This window comes from Myxocyprinus asiaticus, chromosome 40, assembly GCF_019703515.2.
Source record: "Myxocyprinus asiaticus isolate MX2 ecotype Aquarium Trade chromosome 40, UBuf_Myxa_2, whole genome shotgun sequence".
NCBI classification, from domain to species: Eukaryota; Metazoa; Chordata; class Actinopteri; order Cypriniformes; family Catostomidae; genus Myxocyprinus; species Myxocyprinus asiaticus.
The window spans coordinates 38,932,484-38,953,800 of NC_059383.1; the positions used below are offsets into that span (position 1 = coordinate 38,932,484).

The following is a 21,317-nucleotide window of genomic DNA, read 5'->3' on the forward strand; positions in this document are numbered from 1 at the left end:
TTGAATATTCTGTCATTATTTACTCAGTTTGAAAACCAAATAGATGAACAGTAACAATCCTACTTGTTGGCCCCCAACATCAAGCTACAAGGTTTTACAAAGTTTGTTTTTCAAGACGTGAACCTTGTTTATCTCAGATCTTAAAGGTTAAACCAAGTTTAATGCATATGAGACCAAGCATCATCGCACTCGTATTTGCGATATTATCCAGTGTTTTCTAGTACCAGCACACCTTCAGTGATGATGCCAAGATCTTCAACATAAAGTCCTCTATATAACCTCTGCCCTCTCATCTTTGATCATGTAGATTCCAGGGGTGGTCGTTTGCATGCAGGTTTTGGCATTCATCATGGGCAACATCTTTAAAAAGGCAGACACAAAGAATAGCTTAAAACAGGACTGGGAGAATTTGTTGTAATGAAACCTACAATAATGAAACATTTTCACCACTTACCATCTACGGTTCTTCATTTATGTAAGGATACACTACTGTAAATGGTAGCATTCTGGGTAATGTGACAAATGAGCACAGCATTGACAATCACTAACAAACACAAGTTAACGCTTTGTTTTATTAGAGTTTGGCTGTACCTCTTTCTTAAACAGCATCAGAGTTTTTAGCAACAATATACAGTTGATCAGCTAGCATTATGATTTACATTAGCAATTGTAAATCAGAGATGGGCTCTGTAAACATTTTGCCCCGCCTGATAATGAGATGTGGGCGGGCTTCCGTGTGACGCTGACCAATCAGACGGCTCTTCACCTCAGCGAGTCCCGAGCGCCTCGCCCCATTGCGAGACGCGTACGGAGAGAAACGGACGGCTTCTGAAAGAAACACTGAAAACAAACCCGTTAACGGAGAACAGCTACGAGTCCTCCGCCTGGCTAGATAAACGTAAGTTTTCTCCTAATTTTCATTACCGCTGGATTATTCTCCTCAGGGCTTCAGTCGCGCGGCCTGAGCGTTAGCGCGCGTTCTAGTGGCGTCAGCAACAGAAATGCGTTTCTCAAGTATGTCTTCCTCACATTTTCTTTCTTTCTGTCGTTCGACCGTTTTTCGAACGATCACGGCTCTCAGTAACGTATATTCGGTGAAAGAGGTGCGTGAGGCGTACGCGGGGCCCGGGCAGGACAGTCGCGCGACGGCCACTGCAGCTGTGCACGCGCACGCGCACAGATGAAAATCTGATTATTTGTAAACAACAAAAGTTTCTTAATTGACATGTTTACTATTGGCAATAGTTTTGTATTCTACACAGTGGTCCTTTTTGCATTTAGCATTTATCAGAATTTAGAAAGACTGCAGGAAACACAGTTTATTGCCAAATTCTCCACAACATCTAGAATATTTATGGATGTGATGTTTGACAGCATGATATGTTTGGCACAAGTGCATCAGTTTGTGCATATACTCTGTCATAGGCTTTCAGTGGCATGTATGTTGCTTCTCATGTGTGCACAGTAAGGATTATAACGTGCACTGAGAAAAAAAAAATATTTTTATTATTTATGAGTGATTTATTTTAATTCAGAACTCTGCATTTTGAGGTTCTTTGTGCTGCATATGCTGAAATGGCCATTTAATCTGCTTCTCTTTCACTGTTTGAGAGGGTTTTTGAATAATTATTATGATGAAAGCCATGTTAAAAATGAGACTAGCTCACTCATGCTTTCTAATGGTCTCAAATTCTCTTCCATCTCTTTCTCTCTCTCTCTACCCCACGCCCACGACTCTAGAGAGATTAAAATATTTTTTACAATTTTTTTTTATATTTTCATCTCACATTGTGTAATTTTCCCCTCTTTCTCTTTCCTGTTCTGTTGCTTCATGTTTCATATGTGCAGTGTCATGATGCATTAAACGGGAAATATTGTGTGTATAGTTTGAGCAACTGTATGTAACCTGATCTTGTGTGTTTTCTAGATTGTTGTGCAACTGATGCTACAGAGATTTTTACTAAATATATACCGATAAATGCTTTTGCAGTTTGTCCATTTGTGATCATGCAGTTATAATTGATGATAATACATTATATGGGAGTAGATTGAATTCAGTTTCAGAGATTTCTATCATGTGTGTCCAGACTATGTGTGTGAGGACAGTATAAGTGTCCACCCCACCATTGCCAGGATATTCCACAAATACACAACATAACAGAGAGAATTGTGGCATGATGATGATGGTCATTTTTATTTGGACTCCAGAATAGAAATCTTTGAAGCTAAAATGTTATGCTTAAAAAGTAACGTCACTCTTCAGATGTTTCACTTATGATCACACCCATGTAAACACAAAACCAATGACTTAATCCAACCCCCAACACACGCACACACATTTACGCAGGGCACACATTCACGCCCTCCCTCACATCTGTGTAGTGTTATGGGTGAGATAATTCACACACTTCCCTGCTGCAAACTGGGTCAGTGGGAAGTTCGTCATGTATGCATTTTGAACCTTTGGGAGTATTTAAAGTTTGAACCCCTCTTTAAAGATTTTTAAAACATTGTTTTTTAATGTGGCCTGGGTAGCTCAGCGAGTAAAGACGCTGACTACCACCCCTGGAGACGCAAGTTTGAATCCAGGGCGTGCTGAGTGACTCCTAAGGAACCAAATTGGCCCGGTTGCTAAGGAGGGTAGAGTTACATAAAGTGACCTCGTCGTGGTCGCTATAATGTGGTTCTCGCTCTCAGTGGGGTGCGTGGTGAGTTGTGCGTGGACCGTTGCGCCACAAGGCCTCACACAGGAGCACCACATTTTTTGGCTACTTCCACACTAATACAGTTTTGTTTAAAAGCGCATAAATTTAGCTGCGTTTATGCCTCTTATCCAATAAATCCAAAAGGCCGTTATAGCCTTGTTCAGCCTTAAAGGGTCACTGCGTTTGTCTGCAACGAATGCTAAAATCAATCAGAAACATTGCGGAAAACCAATAGGTGCACTAAGTGTTCCAGTTTGAATGGCACTCTGGGTAATACTGGAACAAGGTTGAAAAGTTGGTGGATTTTGGTGGAAGATTCAGTGATGACAGTCACAACATGTTATTAAACAGTTTGTTCAAAACAATGAAAGTATTGTAGTTCAAATGGATAGAAATGGTTTCTAAATACTGTCTGTTCACTGTAAGGGGCGTCATGGACTGTTTTACCTTTCTCAGCAGGAAGAGACAGTCTGAAAACAGGAAACATGGCAGGGTGCCTGGGATTTTTCCTGTTCTTTATCCTCTGCTGACTTTATTTGTGCTAGAAAGCCTTCAGAAGTCAGTGTTTATTATGTAGTTTGCATAGAGTGGCCTTAGTATCATCTGAACACGTCTGAGGGCTTTGTATGATCGCAGTGGAAACTAAAGCAACCAGGGAGATGAACACGGAGGCGCTGCAGTGCTGCCCTCACTTTGATTCACATTATAAAAGAGAGTAGGAGGAAATTTTGGAGAGATCACGAGCGAGAGGGAAGCATGCTGGGAAGTCCTAGTCTTTATGTCAAACCATGTACTCTTAAAAGAGCGAGAGAGAGATGCATTTTGGTCATTTTGAATGATTGATTATTTGGAACAGGGGATAATGGATTAAGCTCAGTCTGTGCCAACCTGGGCTCACAGAGTCATGTTACTATACCTGCATTTTTGTAAAATTATATTTAACACTAGGCATTACAGCAACAAAGACTTTTATTCATTTTCACATCAGTAAGAGTAAAACAGCAGATTATCAATTCATAAACACTTACTTTTCACCCTGTTCCTCACACAATGCTATCTAATGACATCACAATGACAATAAATAAAAACAAAGTGAAACAGAGATGTTCGTCTAGTGCAGTGGTTCTCAAACTTTTTTGGATGAATGCCCCCCATGTCATTCTGGTGGTTTCCGCATCCCGCGCCGTGGTTCTCGCAGCGCTGTAACGATCAGAGGTGCGCATTTGAAAGATCGAGACCGATCTGTGAATAAAAACGCACCTGCTCTGGGCTCGTGCTGCTCTGTCCATGAAGTCATCTACAGAGCCATACAGGTGCATTAGCAGAGGTTGTGACTCCACCTGTCTATTTGACGCCATTAATCCAGAAACTTCAGATGACCACGGTACAAATGCGTACCAGTCCGTATAATTAAAGTCTAATTAAATGTGTGTTTTGCGACGAGGAACTTGACGATAGATTTGATTAATATGACTGATAAACACCCCCCATTTGTGACCTAAGTGCTCTCAGCGCCCCCTGGTGTCCTTTGAACGGTACCGCCCCCATTGAGAACCCCTGGTCTAGCGCCTGTTGACATAGCAAAAAAATGGATGGTTGCAAAAGCGTTCAGTGTGAACAGCCCCTTAAAGTAGGTGGAGGTCTTTGGCCATTGCATCTTGCTCTCTTATCAGCATTTCTCAGGTTAAGCAATGAGTTTTTTAAATGCTCAGACCATTAGACCAAAGGAGTTCAACTTGGAAATGCGTGTCTTGAGATCCTCAAGGTCTGTTCCATTGTGTTGTGTTCCATCTGGTTGAACAGCCCCTGCATAGGCCCATAGTCTCAGCCGTTTCACCACCGAGTTCAGACGAATACCACTGCGCTCTGGGAATATTGATACCATACATACGACTGTAATCAATAAAAAACAATGTGGTATTTCGCTGTTATTATGAAGCTTGAGTTTGGGGTTGTATACCGTGGCACCCATACAAGAGTAACACCATGTGAACTGACTATTGAAGCATTTTTCTCCCCTCGTTTTACTTTTGACTTAACATGTGAGAATATGGACCGACTAAAACTTTTTATTTATTTATTTTATGCACATTAGTTGGAAATGGAAGGCTCTTTTTTTACAGCCATGAATGTTCTTTACAATAATATAACACGGTGCTGTATGGTTTATGTATTTATGGCGCCCTCTTGTGGACTTAAGAAACAACGTCAATTTAAATATCAGCTGACTTTAAAATTCAAATTTAATTCGAATATTTTAAATATTTAAGGTAAAAATTCAAACTCCGTTTCTCTGCCCAATTGACATCCCTAGTTTGCATCACATAACCAACTACATTTACAAGGTTGTTCGAGTGTGATTAAATTTAATGGTGGTGGCTCAACTGATAGAGCGTTGCACTTGTTGGGGTATGAGTCCTGAAGAGCACGCGCATCGACACATGAGCCGAAAGTGTCATAGACTTAGGGTTGGGCAATTATTCAAATTTTATTTTCAATTACGATTTTGGCTTCCGACGATTATGAAAACAAAATAATTGAGATAAAACTATTATTGTGCCGCATTCCGTTTCGCAATGATGCTCTCGTTTTGTCTTGTGTTATAAATCAGCGCACCTCTTTCCTTTACAGTGGTGTGCTTCCCCCCCTCCCTAAAAGCCCAAACTCACTCCCTGCCAGGCTGTGACATGTTTAGTTAAGCTCGAGCCAAGATGACAGAAAGAGAGCCTTTGGTCATTTCTCGTGGAACAAGCGCAGGTAAAGAGTTTTCACTCTTTATTCTCTGTTTCATTCGTCTGAAAACTGTTTGCAAGAATAATGCCGTCTACGAGAATGCTACAAATTATCTCCAATCATCTCGGGAGGTGCTGTGAGTTTAACGAAAGTAATTAAATCATAAAATAATACAAGACACGTTCACCTTGAACATAAAATTGAGTTTAGTTTTATTTTCTTTTGGCTGCATTACCAAAACACAATACAAAAAAATAATTTTTAATCACTTCGTTATTTTAAATGTTTTTTTTTTTTCCATTTAGTTTAAAGTGCAATTTGAATTTAAAATGGATTTTGTTTGTTTTTTCGGATTTCAATAAATTAATTTAATTGTTCAAGCAAAATCAATAAAAGGAAAAAAAAATTCACCGACCCTCGGCAGGGGGGTTGACGATGTAATCAATAAAATATTTTTCACATATCACCCATCCCTAAAGTGCACTACAACACAGTTGATCATATTTATTTTGATCTAATTAATTTTTATTTAATATTTTTATATTTATTTATATTATATTAATTTATTTATATTTTATATTATTCACGCTCATAAATAATATATATATATATTTATATACTATTTATTTATCTAATTAAAAAAAAACATTTTTATTTGTTTTACAGTTTAATTTTATTTCAAGTTCAAGGAAATCCACTGTTAAAAAGACCATTAAAAAAAAAAAAAAAAAAGTTCAATAAATATATGATGTTTCCAGTCAATGAGTAATCGTGTTAAATAATCATGATCTCAAAATTGACCAAAAGAATCATGATTATGATTTCTGCCATAATCGAGCAGCCCTACATAGAAGCACCACGCTTCGTTTATGATTCGTCGCATCGTGAAATCTCAAATTTTATTCATGGTATGTTTTAATTAATTTGGTGCGATCCATAATTACTAATAATTATGATATTGAAGACACAAATGTCTCTGGAAGGACAAATTAATGCACTTTTACACATTTACTGATTGAAAAACGCTAAAAAAAAGAGCTATTGAATGATTTTTTTATAATCAACAGACATTGAGGTGTAGATAAACATATTTGCATGCCAAAACTTCTACTTCTAGATCAGTTAATCTTGCTCAGTTTGGAGTTCTTCAGCTCTGAAATGCTGCTGATTTTGATTACGGAGAAAGAATGAAGCGTCTCTTTCTGATCTTGAGTCTCCTGGTGTAGCGTTCGATCAGAGCAGCTGTCCAGAGCTCCAGGGTTTCATTACTCAATGCTGCAGGTATTTCCTGCCTTGGCTTTGTTCTGGGTTGAAATGGGCCGGCTGTGTGGAGTGTACAGTGTGTGTTATGATGCAGTTTGTGGATTGTAGTTGTGATGCATTGGATATGTTGTGTCTTGTAGGTTATGCTTTGGTTTGAGGAGCAGCGGTTCAGTTTTAATGTAGATTTGGAGCATCAGGAATCAGGTTACAATCAGCATTAAAACACAGAAAAACATTAGACGATCAATAAAGCCGTGTCAGACAGACGGCTCTATCTTTCTCTTATTGCCGTACAGTGTAATTGATTACTCCTGCTGATACTCTTTGAAAGTATATTGAAAGACATTTTGAAGTGAGATTTTGTGCAAATAAGGTAAATGGAGGTAATTGTGTTTGTTTGTTGTGCTTGTTTTGAACCTGCAACATTAAAACAGTGCATCTTGATGAGTGGTAATGGTTGTCTAGTTGCTATGACAGTAGCAGTATTTTGGATGGAATGAACGGATCGTGCTAAATGTCCCATCGAATGCATTTATAATGTCCCCCACGTCGATTCTTTGTCTCCCAAACGTCACGTTTGTCTTCTCTCTGCCTAATGGATAGAAAAAGCACATTATGCCCACAGCACTCAACAATAAACAACCCGTTATAACCACTTACACACACACACACACACACACACACACATATCCTGCTCATATTTCAGGATGTGTTGACTTGCGTCCTAAATCATAGAACTTTAAAAGAATGAATGCCAAAGGTGCACATATGATGTTCTATTTCCCGTGGATTTTTTCAGTGTTTATCTCCTCTTTTGCAGGTGTGTAATGAACGGAGACTCAGGTGCAGGGGTGATGACGGCACCCCCGCCCACTAACCCCCCTCACAAGGAGCGTTATTTCGACCGTGTGGACGAGAGCAGCCCAGAGTACCAGCGAGAGAGGAACATGGCTCCAGACCTCCGACAGGACTTCAACATGATGGAGCAGAAGAAAAGAGTCTCCATGATTCTACAGAGTCCAGTGAGAGCACACACACACACACACATAAAGATGCACCGGTACACACACTGGCCTCAGAATTTAGTAAGCTGCCTTCCTAGAAATCTTTGTTAGACATCATTGAGCCTGTTTACATGCCACCAAAACTCTGTTTACTCCCCCAACATTTTTGAGTGGAACAATATTCAGTGGGAAATGGGGTGGGATTTGATTATATCTATCAAGATTTGATTAGATCTTGAAATGTGGACTGTGATGTTACTGGTTAATATTATTTTTCACCACATGCACTGATATATTTGTTCACAGTTAGAAGAGAGATATTTGTGAAGAATGTAAATGGTCAAATTAGATTTTATGCTGTCTTTAAAGGGATAGCTCACCCAAAAATGAAAATTCTCTCATCATTTACTCACCCTCGTGCCATTCCAGATGTGTATGACTTTCTTTCTTCTGCAGAACACAAATTAAGACTTTTCAGAAGAATATCTCAGCTCTGTAGGTCCATACAATGCAAGTGAATGGTGACCAGAACTCAGAAGGTCCAAAAAGCTCATAAAGGCAGCATAAACGTAATCCATATGTGTGTTGATGAGCTGTCAGTGAAATACAGACACTGTTTTGTAATAGTGGTCTTCTGACCTGAACACAGTCTCTAGGTTATAAACTCCATGTGTAAATGGTGCCATATAGTTCATTCAACTGCCAGTAAAACCCCTTGTGACCGGGGTTCACAGGATCAGGATCTTCCCTGCAGTCATCTGTCCATTTTTGTGTGTTTGGAAGCACACGGTGTTGTTTATCAAAGCAGAAAGTCTCAGAAAGAATAAAGACGGACTTAGGGTGTGTTTACACTTGGCAGGTTTGGTTCAATTAAAACTAACTCTAGTGCGATTGCTCTGGTAGTGCGGTTCATTTGAACAAGTGTGAACGCTGCCATCTGAACCTTGGTGCGTACCAAACAAGCAGACCGAGACCACCTGAATAGTGGGTCTCGGCTCGCTTCCAAATGAACTCTGGTGCGGTTCGACAGATATATGAATGGAGCATGGAACAAAAGACGTCTAAACGGACTAATAACAGGAAGTAATTTGCCTAATACTGACCTCAAGCATACCTGGTTCTTCTCATCATAGGAGCTATGTTGCCCATTACAGTTCGGTACAGGCGTCGGAACTGCCGTAAGCCGTCCTTGCAGCATATCTTCATATGTGTGTGCAACGGAGGAATTCCTGCCGCTGTTTTGACTCCTTTACACATTTTATTAGCTCTTTGTTTGTTCTCAGCTGGTAAAAATACCACCATATATACATATATAAATCTAACGAGCGCATTTCGCCCAGCAGCCAGCATTGTTTTGGATGTTCGGCAAGTTCCATCGCAAAATATACGTCATAAAAGCTGTCCAGTCAGGTTGTGAACTTATCCTGATGAATTTTGTTTTGTATCTTTAGGTTCGGTGTTAAAAATGCCAGTGTGAACGCTAAGCGAACCAGGACTAAATGTATCATTTTCTTTTTTAGTCCGGACCAAGAGAACCAAGAGAACCGAACTACAAGTGTATAGTTGCACCTGTAGTGTTTGATGGTTTTATTATGACCCTTCTGCCATTTAAATCTATGGCAGCCCAATAAACTGTAGGGTAAACATTTTGGCACACTGATTAGGGTGGGTCTTGTTATCTAGTGTGCTGGTTTTGGGCTCTTTTGACTTGATACAATAAGCGTCCACCCAGAACACCCTAACACACACGACAAGCGTAGTTCTGGTTGTATTAATGAGAGTTATTGTGTATGTCAGGCGTTCTGTGATGAGCTGGAGTCTCTGATTCAGGATCAGATGAAGAAGGGTAAAAATCCCACCAGTCTGCTCGCCCTGCAGCAGATCGCTGACTTCATGACCACCAGCGTCCCCACCATGTACCCTGCTGCGCCACAGGGAGGCATGGCAGCCCTCAACATGAGTAAGTATGGAAACACACACACCTGTCCTAAATTTTGGTTTGCAAAAAATAAAATTAACATGCCGGAGATAGTGCTTGTCATTTGTTGCATTGTGTCACCTATTTGGGACACTGTGGGTTGACTAATGTCATCATGAATGTTGCTGATTTCCACAGTTACTAATTTCCAATATTTGCTCACTGTCACTACTTCTTATGGTTTCTTTTTTTTTACTTCATTTACTGTGTATGTAAGGTAGCGAAAACAGCTCTGGTTTATTGTAATTTATTTGTGTTAATAGGTTTAGGGATGGTGACTCCAGTGAATGACCTCAGAGGTTCAGACTCCATCGCCTATGAGAAGGAAGAGAAGCTGTTGCGCTGCAAACTCGCCGCGTTTTACCGTCTGGTCGACCTTTTCGGCTGGTCTCAACTCATCTACAGCCACCTGACTGTGAGTTTTACATGCAAACACAAACATTACTAGAGATGTGCAAAACTAGTTGAGTAAATTACTTGGAATTACTTGTTGGTAAATATTTTTCCCCATTAATCAGCATTTTTACACATTTACGTTTGGCTTTAGATTTTTACAAAGGATGTGCTTAAATTACTTCAGGGTTCCCACATGTCCTGGAAAACCTGGAATTTTGCAATGTGGTTTTCCAGTCATGGAAGAGTCATGGAAAATTAGAAAAATACCTAAATGTTCTGGAAAATATTTAAGTATAATAAAACTGCAGTGTATTACTCCCTGCTGATTCAGTGTATGGGGGATGGAGCTTTAACTTCTATTAAGAGATTATGGGAGAAAGATTTGAACTTGGTATTGGAGGAGGGAGTGTGGACTACGATTCTGAAAAATGTCAAGTCTGCATTTAGAGATGCAAGGGTTCGCCTTATGCAATTTAAGATTTTACAAAGATTTTATTGGACCCCCTCTAGATTATATAGGCTTGGTCTTAAAGACACGCCCACCTGCTGGCGATGCCAATCAGAAGTTGGAGACACAACCCATGTTTTTTGGGGATGTGTTAAGATCCAAGATTTTTGGTTAAAGGTTCAGAATTATTTGTGTGACATACAGGGCACTCAGATTTGACTTTGCCCCAGACTTTGTATTTTGGGCGACGGGGAAGTTATAAATTCAGGGGACAAGTGTATAAAAAATTGGGTTCTGACTGGCGTGATGATTGGCAGACAAATTATTTTAAGGGGTTGGAAGTCAGACGGAGCGCCACCATTTCCGGGTGGTGTGCGGAGATGGGGAGGGTGGCGGTTTTTGAGAAGATGATAGCTGGAAGGCTGGGGCACGAGGACTTATTTTTCAGGAAGTGGGGTAGGTATTTGGCGGTTTTGGGGGACTCTAGGGGAAGGGATGAGGAGAGAGACTTTTAGTTTAATTATGCATGTTTATTATATATTTTATTTTTTATTTTTTATTTTATTGTTTGTGTGAGTGTGTGTATTATTTTATGTGACCACAGGGGTGTTCTTTGGGGTAGGGTGGGGTTGGTGTTTGGGGAGGGATATTAATGAGGGTTAAATGTTGATTCGGTGTGTATATGTTGTGTTTTTCTCTTTTTTTCTAAAAAAAAAAAAAGTATAGTAAAACTGTTTGACTGTGTTGATAACAAGGTTTTTGTTGCATGTACAAAAACATGGTAACAACCGGGACTCGTAATTTTGTCACTGCTGGTGGCTGCACATTGTGAAACAACATCAACGTTTAGGCTAACCGACATGAACGAATCCCTGTCATATACATTCTCTGCTCATCTGCTGTCATCTCTGCTTGACTCAAGTATTGATAAAGTACAAAATATATCAAATATAAAATATTATTTGTTTATTCCAGCATTGCTGTTGTGTTAACCACAAAAGCATTTGAGTTACACATTTTAGACAACGATTTTTTTTTTAAACAAATTCACATGCTGAGTTGGTAATGTGGTGATTCGGCCTTTTACATTTTCAATAATTCAACAGTCAGAGTCTTCTTATAGTGCGGGTACCACATGAAGTATGTGGAAAACACGGATGGAATGTAGTCATAAAACTGGCATTAGCTATAAAATGCAGAATGTCGTGGAATATTACATATTCGGACAAAAATTAAAGCTGTGTATTTATTTAATTAAATCACAGATTTACAGCTGCTGATCTGGAGGATCTACCATTTAAAAACACATTGAAATGGCAAAATAAAAGCTCAATTTAAATGGGCGCAGGTGTTTTTGCTTAAATTGCTGGGCGCATAAATTGTCCTGGAAAATTGTGCCTTGAAAAGAGTGGGAACCCTGTACTGTCATGTTAATGTTACTGTAACGGGTAAAAGATGGGCAAGGAGGAGGTGGGAACCGGCTGAGTAGTCAACGAAATTTGAATTACATAAATGAACTTAAACAGTCATAAACACACACACAGCAGCCGCATGTCTCTCTCTCTCTCTCTCTCTCTCTCTCTCTCTCTCTCTCTCTCTCTCTTTGGGCGTCCCCAGATCCTCTTTATCCGTCTCCTGCTGATTGGGCTGATTCGGCGCCGGGCGTCCATCATTACGGCCTGGCCACGCCTTCCTCCTTGTCACAGTTACATTTGAAGTATAATTAATAATACAATTATTATTGTTATTATTATTTATTTATTTATTCATTTTTCTCCCCAATTTCGAATGCCCAATTCCTAATGCGCTCTAAGTCCTCGTGGTGGCGTAGTGACTCGCCTCAATCCGGGTGGCAGAGGATGAATCTCAGTTGCCTCCGCGTCTGAGACCGTCGATCTGCGCATTTTATCACGTGGCTTGTTGGGCGCGTTACCTCGGAAATGTAGCAGGGGTGGAGGCTTCACACTATTCTCCGCGGCATCCACACACAACTCACCACACGCCCCACCAAGAGCGAGAACCACATTATAGCGACCACGAGGAGGTTACCCCGTGTGACTCTACCCTCCCTGGCAACCGGGCCAATTTGGTTGCTTAGGAGACCTGGCTGGAGTCACTCAGCACTCCCTGGATTCGAACTCGCGACTCCAGGGGTGGTAGTCACCGTCTTTACTTGCTGAGATACCCAGACCCCCAATAATACAATTATTATAAAAGAGGATACCCGGAGCAGATGTATACAAAGTTTCATTTCACCTCAGACCTTGTGCTTCTCTCAATCGCGGCACGTGCAGAAAAACATCCTCTCGCAAGATGAGCAAAGTAGCTCTGGAAATCACTTCGGTGGTGGTGCGGGAAGAAGATTTACGGAACGTTGGCTTGCATGTCGCTATGGATGTTTTCTAGGGCTGCAACAGTACATGTATCCGCGCCGAATGGATACAGGGCCTTCGGTACGGTACACGCAGTCACACGTATGATTACATATCTTAGCATGTGTGAAACCAATATTGAAACAACAGAGCAGCATTAACGGCCTGTGCAAGTACTTATACTATAATTGAGTGATACAAGTGTTGAGCTGTAAGGCAAAAGACACAGAAATCTGCACTGTTAATGTCTTAATTTTGTTGCAGATATTAAAATTGCTCTTTTTTTACTTTCATGTTGTTATACAATGTGCATAAAAGAGGCTCTTAAGTTTTGTATTGTAATTTTGTTGAAGAAATAGTGCAGTCATGTAAAAATGAGCCTTCACAATAAGAACTGTTGCCCATCAGCCACTGTGTTTTCAAAATAAATAATTTAAAGAAAGATTCTTTGTTTTCGCTGCTGTACCAAAACTGTACCAAACAGTGACCCCAAAACTGAGGTACGTACTGAACCTTGAATTTTGTGTACTTTTGCAGCCCTAAAGTTATTACCCTGGCCTGGTTGCTAGGGAGGGTAGAGTCACATGGGGTAACCTCCTCGTGGTCGTGATTAGTGGTTCTCGCTCACAATGAGGCGCGTGGTGAGTTGTGCGTGGATTGCGGAGAGTAGCATGAGTCTCCACGTGCTGTGAGTCTCCGCGGTGTCACGCACAACGAGTCACGTGATAAGATGCGCAGATTGACGGCCTCAGAAGCGGAGGCAACCGAGACTTGTCCTCCACCACCCGGATTGAGGTAACCGCGCCACCACGCGGACCTACTAAGTAGTGGGAATTGGGCATTCCAAATTGGGGAAAAAAGGGGATTTAAAAAAACAACTACAAATGTCAATATTTTACACAGCTGTCCCTATCACCACCCAACAGTGAGTTTTATATGTGCAAGTTTTGTTTAAAATCTGTCTGTTTCTGTGTCTCTACAGGTCAGGCTGAACTCTGAAAAAGAACACTTTCTGATTATACCTTTTGGGCTTCTCTTCAGTGAAGTAACCGCCTCTAGTCTGGTAAAACCCCGCCTTTATTTTTTTTCCAGTCACCTGATTGGTTCTCAGAACACGACTGGCATCAGACTTTAAATGCTGAAGTTATTGTTATGCAGTGTATCATTTATATAGCTCTTTGCCAAGAGTCAAAGGCTAATGTACAGTACCTGTCAGATTTTAGGTCTGACAAATGTTTGTTACATTATGCATCATATTTAAAGTTTGAATTTTAATGTTTTAATTAGTTTGACCCCTCACAATCATTTGAGAAGGAATCTTGTGCCAGTACAAATAATGTGCAATAATTAAGGAGAATTAACACTTCTTAATATTTTTGTATGTAAACAATGAAAATGTTCTGCAAAATAATTTTAAGATCTCTGTTGGACCAATCTGAACTCAGAAGTATTTAGAAGTAGGTAGGTAATAAAGTAGCCTGTATTTACCTATTTACCTGTGTTTTCGTCATCTCAGGTGAAGATTAACCTGCAGGGGGAGATCGTAGACAGAGGCAACACAAATCTGGGTATAAACCAGGCCGGCTTTACCCTCCACGCTGCCATCTATGCTGCCCGCCCTGATGTCAAGTGCATAGTGCACATTCACACGTCCGCTGGTGCCGCGGTACGATGCTTCAGAGATGTGGAGAGCTGCTCTGTGCTAAGTGGTTTTGGTTCTTTAGGGAAACAAAAACTGTCTGCAGCCTTTCAGTATTTTTCTTAAAAACTTTGAGGGGTGTGAGTTGATTAAAATAATTATTCACAATTAATTGATCTCATGACATACACCTTTCGAAATATAGTGCATTCAGTTTTAAAGCATTCAAATCGTCAGCAGCAATAGAAATGGAAGAAATTATAATGACTCTCATAAGGACAGTGGTGGTTTCGAACGCTTCTCCAGGTGTCTGCGATAAAGTGTGGTCTGCTGCCCATCTCACCTGAGGCTCTGACGCTGGGCGAGGTGGCATACCACGATTACCATGGTATTTTGGTGGACGAGGAGGAGAACGTCCTCATACAAAAGAGCCTGGGTCCCAAGAGCAAGGTAACACATGCTTCTGATTTTGTTGTGTATCTAAACTTAGATCAGGATAATATGTGCATTGAAATCAGTGTTTGTGTTCAGGTGCTGATTCTGAGAAATCAGGGGCTGGTGTCTGTTGGAGAGACAGTCGAAGAAGCTTTTTACTACATTCACAATCTGGTCACAGCCTGTGAGATTCAGGTACCTGTCAGTTTAAAGAGTCATTGTGTTTCCAGTTGAAGCTGAAGGTTGATCTTCGCTTCTCAGGTCTGTGGTATTCCATCATGTCCGTTAATTTCTGGTCTGAAATTCCAGGTACGCACACTCGCCAGCACCGGCGGTCCTGACAACCTGGTGATGTTGGACCAGGCGAAGTATAAATCTCGCCCACATCACCCTGAGCCAGCTGGAGACGGGCCGAGCCCGCACCCGAAATGGCGGATCGGGGAGCAGGAGTTTGAGGCAATGATGAGGATGCTGGATAATCTGGTAAACTGGACCGGAAGAAAACTTTATTACAACGTTTAAAATTCTATTCTTGTTTGTTTTGTGTTTATGTCAGAGGCTTTGGTCACACTTCCAAATTAAGCCTATCTTCCACAAATTCATTTTGTAGCGTAATCTCCATTGCTTATGATGCATTCATTTGATGTATTAATTCACTGACTTGCAAAATAACAGTTTGGACATCAGTCATAAAGATTGTATTTGGAAAAACAAATAAAAAATGTGTGTAGGTCTGAAGATCATTATTTTGTCGTAGGCAGTTCTAAGAAGAAATTTAAGTAAATTGTCACTCTTTTCCTCTACAGGGCTACAGGACTGGTTATCCGTACCATTGTCCGGCGCTCCGTGATAAAGCTAAAAAGTACAGTGATGTTGAGATCCCACCATCAGCCATGGGCTACTCGTACACTGATGACAGTGACTCGGGTGCGCTCTCCCCGTTAAAGCACAGCTTTCAGCGGCAACAGCGGGACAAGACTCGCTGGCTAGCCTCCGGGCGGCCCGACGAATCAGCAGAGGAGGGGCAGGACGGCAGCGGTAGCCCCAAGGCGAAGACTAAGGTGTGGACGAACATAACACACGATCACGTGAAACCCTTGCTGCAGTCTCTCTCGTCCAGTGTCTGCGTGCCAAGCTGTATTACCAACTGCTTGGTCTGTGACTACCTTATTGTTCATAGTTTAGAAACGTACTGCTACAGAGCTAGAGACGGCAGCTGGGTAGCACCCCGACACCCCTACACTATGGTTTTGAGTAGATGGTCATTTCTTCTCTGTATTTTTCAGCCTGACTTTACCTTCTAGTAAACTAATTTCCTCCTAAATATTCTGCTGATGTGTTTCATCTCTTTTCTCTTGCTGCTTAAGATGGAGTAACACACCCAGTGAAATGTTTTTCTGGTCGTGCACTTAGGCTGTTTTCACACTTGGTTTGATTGCTTGGCCCCCTCGGGTGTCTTTACATTGTATTATTTGACTCTCCAATCCAGTGTAATTATAAAAAGGGATCATGTACTAAAACGCTAAAATCAGGGTTCCCACAGGAATTTTAAAATTGTTTTTTCCTAGCCATGTCATGGGAATTTCTATACTGAAAATACACTTTTGTAGTTACGCTCTGCTCTATTATATTACGTGACCTAAATATTGATCTTGCTTTGAGCTTGTGTAGAGTAAACCATAGTGATGTCTGATTCGTAAGCTAATCCTTCTTTTGAGAAGGTTCTTTTCCATTAAATAATTTCAATGAATCAAAATCAGGGTCAGAAACTAAAGGGGGCTCAGGGCAAATATGCCACCAAAAATGCCCAAGAAATATAAAACGTGGGGGTAAAATATGCCCTTGTAAAGAATTCTTCTCTATTTTATTTGTAACATCTGATTTAGTTCTTAATATTTTATTTTAGTCCTAGTTGTGCTCAAAATATGAGTTGATTAAATTTTTTGGGTAAGAGGTGCTACATTTGCAATCTGAGAATTTGTATTAATGAATTAATTAAATTAAAGTCAACAGATGAGACTATTTATTTTCAGTGGTAAAGGAAAAAATATGCCCTTATAAAGGGAAAAATAATGCCTCTCAAATTCAAATCCAGCAGCTAGGGATGGGAAGATATATCGAATTTCAGTATATCATGAACCAAAAAAATGCCGAACCATAATATTGAGCAAAACTTGATATTTCGTCATTTTAAACATTGTTTTCTGTCCATGTAATCATAAATGAAATGACCCGTCAAACATCATAATCTCTCTATCGCTTGATTTTACCCCTACTGTTTTGTATGAAAAGTGGTTGAGATTAAAACAGAGCATTTCTTCTGTGTAATGTGTCCAAAGATGAAATCCTGCACTCCACTTTCATTGAATAATGTGTCTTTTAATATCCTCTCTGCCCCCACAAAGCCCCCCACTGAACATTGAGTCAGTCTGAGCTTACATGAAGAGACAGAACAATTGAGACAGCCTAAACATATTAAAGAAATCTGCCAACAACTAAGAAGAACTGTGTCCAGGTGTATCTAGAAGAATTGGTGCTGTTTTAAAGGCAAAGGTGGTCACACCAAATATTGATTTAGCTTTTTAATATGTTTACTGGAATTTGTATGACATAAAGTGATAAATGAAAACCATTTATGGCATTATTTTTGAAGACATCCTCACTATGCAACATTTTTCACAAGTGCCTAAAACTTTTGCACAGTACTGTATATATATTACGGGTGTACAAAAATATCGTATTGTATCGTATGATACATAAACACATTATAGTGTTATTAAAACCAAGCAGTGCAACACTGAGAGCTGCGAAACAATCACCTCCACGATGAGGGGGCACTGAGCACTCGCAGGAAAAACAGAGCAACACATTTACAGTACATAGGTGACAAGATCTATGACAAACGGCAAGTAGATTATATCATTACAGCTTGACGAATTTGCCAAACAGCGGCGTCATGTGCCGGCGCTGCTGTACATCAAACATGTTGTTTTATTTACGCCGATATCACCGCACAAATCTGTGGATTTGAGAGGCAGAAACAGCAGCAAAGTTGCATTTAACATCCAGCCTCTCCCAAACGACACATGACAGTGAGCAAGATGCTCGAAAGTATCAAAAACAAGCTTATTCAAAAATCTGACAACGTAAGAAACCAGAGATTACATGACACTTAGTATTCTCTGCTTTTGACGTTGAAATGTAAACGGTATGAGCACAACACTTGCACACGTTATATGCCGGTAATGACGCTGGTAATGTTTACGTGCTGATCGGTTTTTGCTCAATCCGCTAAATAATATTGGATTATGTATATATATATATATATATCGTAAAACCAGAGGTCAGGTTCCTCTCGAGTTTTTTTTCACCACTAAATAATATTGAAAGAGCTACAGTCACTTCAGCTTGATCACTGGGAGCTTTAATACATTATGGCATTATTTTCTATAAAGCTGATTTGAAACGTTGTGTATTGTGTAAAGTGCTGTATATATACAAACTGAACTCTAATGTAAAACAGACTTGGCTCCGCATCACAAACACAAGTGTGATTAACATCCTCAAAGCATTTTGGAAATTTGCAATTACTTTCTTTTCAACTCACCCACTGGGGAAAACAAAGTTCCCATCTCTCTCTCTTAAGCAGATCAATCTGTCAGTCACAGTGGAGAGCCCCTCCCCTCTCTTACGATTGGTCAGCAGGTTGTCAGGGTTCTCTCCGGCTGCCCAGTGCATGCAGTGTTGCATGATTAAATGGATGCATTGAGGGCGTGGCATGTGCCCAAAGTGGGCGTGGCTTATTGATGTCTGCTATCGGTTTTCTTCCCGTTTCTGTTCTTGTTTGTTTCATTTATTGCACAGGTAGTACTAGAGAAGAGTTGTAAAGATCTCAACTCAGTAGTAGAGGCATATGCAGACATAAAGACTCAAAGAGAGCCGTTTGTGTGGCTTATGTATTTACTCACACAGAGATGAAGGCACATGCAGAAATTCTTTAGTAAAAAAAGCACACATAGCACAAACATTTATGATGAATTTTGAATACTTTCTGCTTCAAAAGAGAGCGCCTAAATCTCCATGTCTCACCTTTAAAACTTTGAAAGCTTTAGGTCCCAGAAACTCTACACGCAAGTTCAAGCTTGATATCATGCATCACAAGGATGCGATGGAGGTATGACCGCACAAAGCTTCCATAAAAATAATCATTAAATTGAAGTTTTGGAATATCAGGCAATGGGCAGGGTTTTGCAGTCCTACCTGTGGGAGAAAAGGCTCTGCTCCTTTTATTTGTGCAGTCGTGGCTTGCCGTTTGAAGACTCCATGTTCTTTAACCTGCTTCAGAAATTATTTGAGTTGGCTTTTTATATTTTTAGAGTTTTCTTTTATTTTCTCTCTGAATTGGATTGTTTTCCTGAACTATTCCTAAGCATGAGTATTTCCACTTTTTCAAATTTCTAAATTATTCAACCAAAAAAGAAAGGAAAAACAAAGAATCATTGGTTCATAAGTGGTTGTTAACTCTCCGAACGATTATCTCTAGTTGTGGGAGAGCGTGTTGTGTTCTGGGGCTTTAAACGTGACCAGTGAGTATTCCATGTTTATGTGTTCATCCCATGTGCCCCGTTTCTCCAGCGCCCATTCAGTAACCCTTCCTCATGATTTTTGGTTCTGCGCTGAAAGCATTTGTTTCATTTTGGTAAAAGCAAGAAAATTATCATTGGCTACTCATGCTATTCTTCCCCTGGCCAAACACTATCCAAAATGTTTAAGTACATGCTGTTCATCTGAGCATTTTTATTTGAAACCTAAAGTCCATGAACTCCATTTGCCAGAGCTTTTTGAGTAAACTTCAGTTACTTCATACATTGAAATGAAGGTTTATAGATGTTTACAACAGCTGAAATTTCCTAAGCCAAAATTTAGGACTTCACTTTCAGAAATGGTGTGTGTGTGTGTGTGTGTGTGTGTGTGTGTGTGTGTGTGTGTGTGTGTGTGTGTATGTGTGTATTTGTGTGTGTGTGTGTTCTTCCCCTTTCAGTGTGTGTGTGTATGTGTGTGTGTTCCTCCCCTTTCAGTGTGTGTGTGTGTGTGTGTGTGTGTGTGTGTTCCTCCCCTTTCAGTGTGTGTGTGTGTGTGTGTGTGTGTGTGTGTGTGTGTGTTCTTCCCCTTTCAGTGTGTGTGTGTGAGAGTGTGTGTGTATGTGTGTTCTTCCTCTTTCAGCGTGTGTGTGTATATGTGTGTGTGTGTGTTCTTCCCCTTTCAGTGTGAGAGTGTGTGTGTGTGTGTGTGTGTGTGTGTGTGTGTTCTTCCCCTTTCAGTGTGTGTGTGTTCTTCCCCTTTCAGTGTGTGTGTGTGTGTGTGTGTGTGTGTGTGTGTTCTTCCCCTTTTAGTGTGTGTGTGTGTGTGTGTGTGTGTGTGTGTGTGTGTGTGTGTGAGTGTGTGTTCTTCCCCTTTTAGTGTGTGTGTGTGTGTGTGAGTGTGTGTTCTTCCCCTTTCAGTGTGTGTGTGTGTGTGTGTCTTCCCCTTTCAGTGTGTGTGTGTGTGTGTGTGTTCTTCCCCTTTCAGTGTGTGTGTGTGTGTGTGTGTGTGTTCTTCCTCTTTCAGTGTGTGTGTATATGTGTGTGTGTGTTCTTCCCCTTTCAGTGTGTGTGTGAGAGTTTGTGTGTGTGTTTGTGCGTGTTCTTCCCCTTTCAGTGTGTGTGTGTGTGTGTGTGTGTGTGTGTGTGTTTCTGTGGGCAGGTTTAAGTGGTTTATGAGCACTTTTTTTTAGGTTATAAACTGGTAATTACAAGGGTATTATGCTATAAATGTGATTTATGAGGACATTTCTAGTGTCTCCATAATTTAAATCACTTAAACATACTAAACGATATTTTATTGAAAATGTAAAAATGCAGAAAGTTTTTTGTGAGGGTTAGGTTTAGGGGTAGGGTTAGTGTTAGGGGACAGAATCTATAGTTCATACAGTATAAAAATCATTATGTCTATGGAGAGTCCTCATAATGATAGCTGCACCAACGTGTGTGTGTGTGTGTGTGTGTGTGTGTGTGTGTGTGTGTGTGTGTGTGTGTGTGTGTATGAGTGTGTGTGTGTGTGTGTGTATGTATGAGTGTGTATGAGTGTCCTGTCACACCAGCTGAAAGGTTTTTTTTTTTGGCTGTCCACTCACGCTTCTGTCCACCACCTGAAACACACAAACAGCTTCTACCCCACCTCACTTCTGCCTCCCTCGTGATCTTTCATCCTCTATAAACTTCTGATTTCTCTGTCTGTGCTGTTTTATGTCTCTTCTTTAGCTTTCTTTTGTTTTCTGTATGCCCGACAGCTGTATCAATGATGAT

At 40.4% G+C, this 21,317-nt stretch overlaps 1 protein-coding gene across 1 annotated transcript in view; it reads left to right on the forward strand.

Annotated features, from left to right (window-relative positions):
- Positions 1-694: 694 nt before the first annotated feature.
- The window catches only part of LOC127430831 (alpha-adducin-like), a 35,289-nt gene continuing 14,666 nt past the window's right edge, over positions 695-21,317 (forward strand). The window contains 10 exon segments of the mRNA XM_051680940.1: positions 695-898; positions 7,522-7,723; positions 9,503-9,665; positions 9,947-10,098; positions 13,882-13,962; positions 14,416-14,565; positions 14,845-14,988; positions 15,070-15,168; positions 15,283-15,456; positions 15,780-16,034. Coding sequence (XP_051536900.1) covers positions 7,529-7,723; positions 9,503-9,665; positions 9,947-10,098; positions 13,882-13,962; positions 14,416-14,565; positions 14,845-14,988; positions 15,070-15,168; positions 15,283-15,456; positions 15,780-16,034 — 1,413 coding nt within the window. The 5' untranslated portion in view covers positions 695-898; positions 7,522-7,528.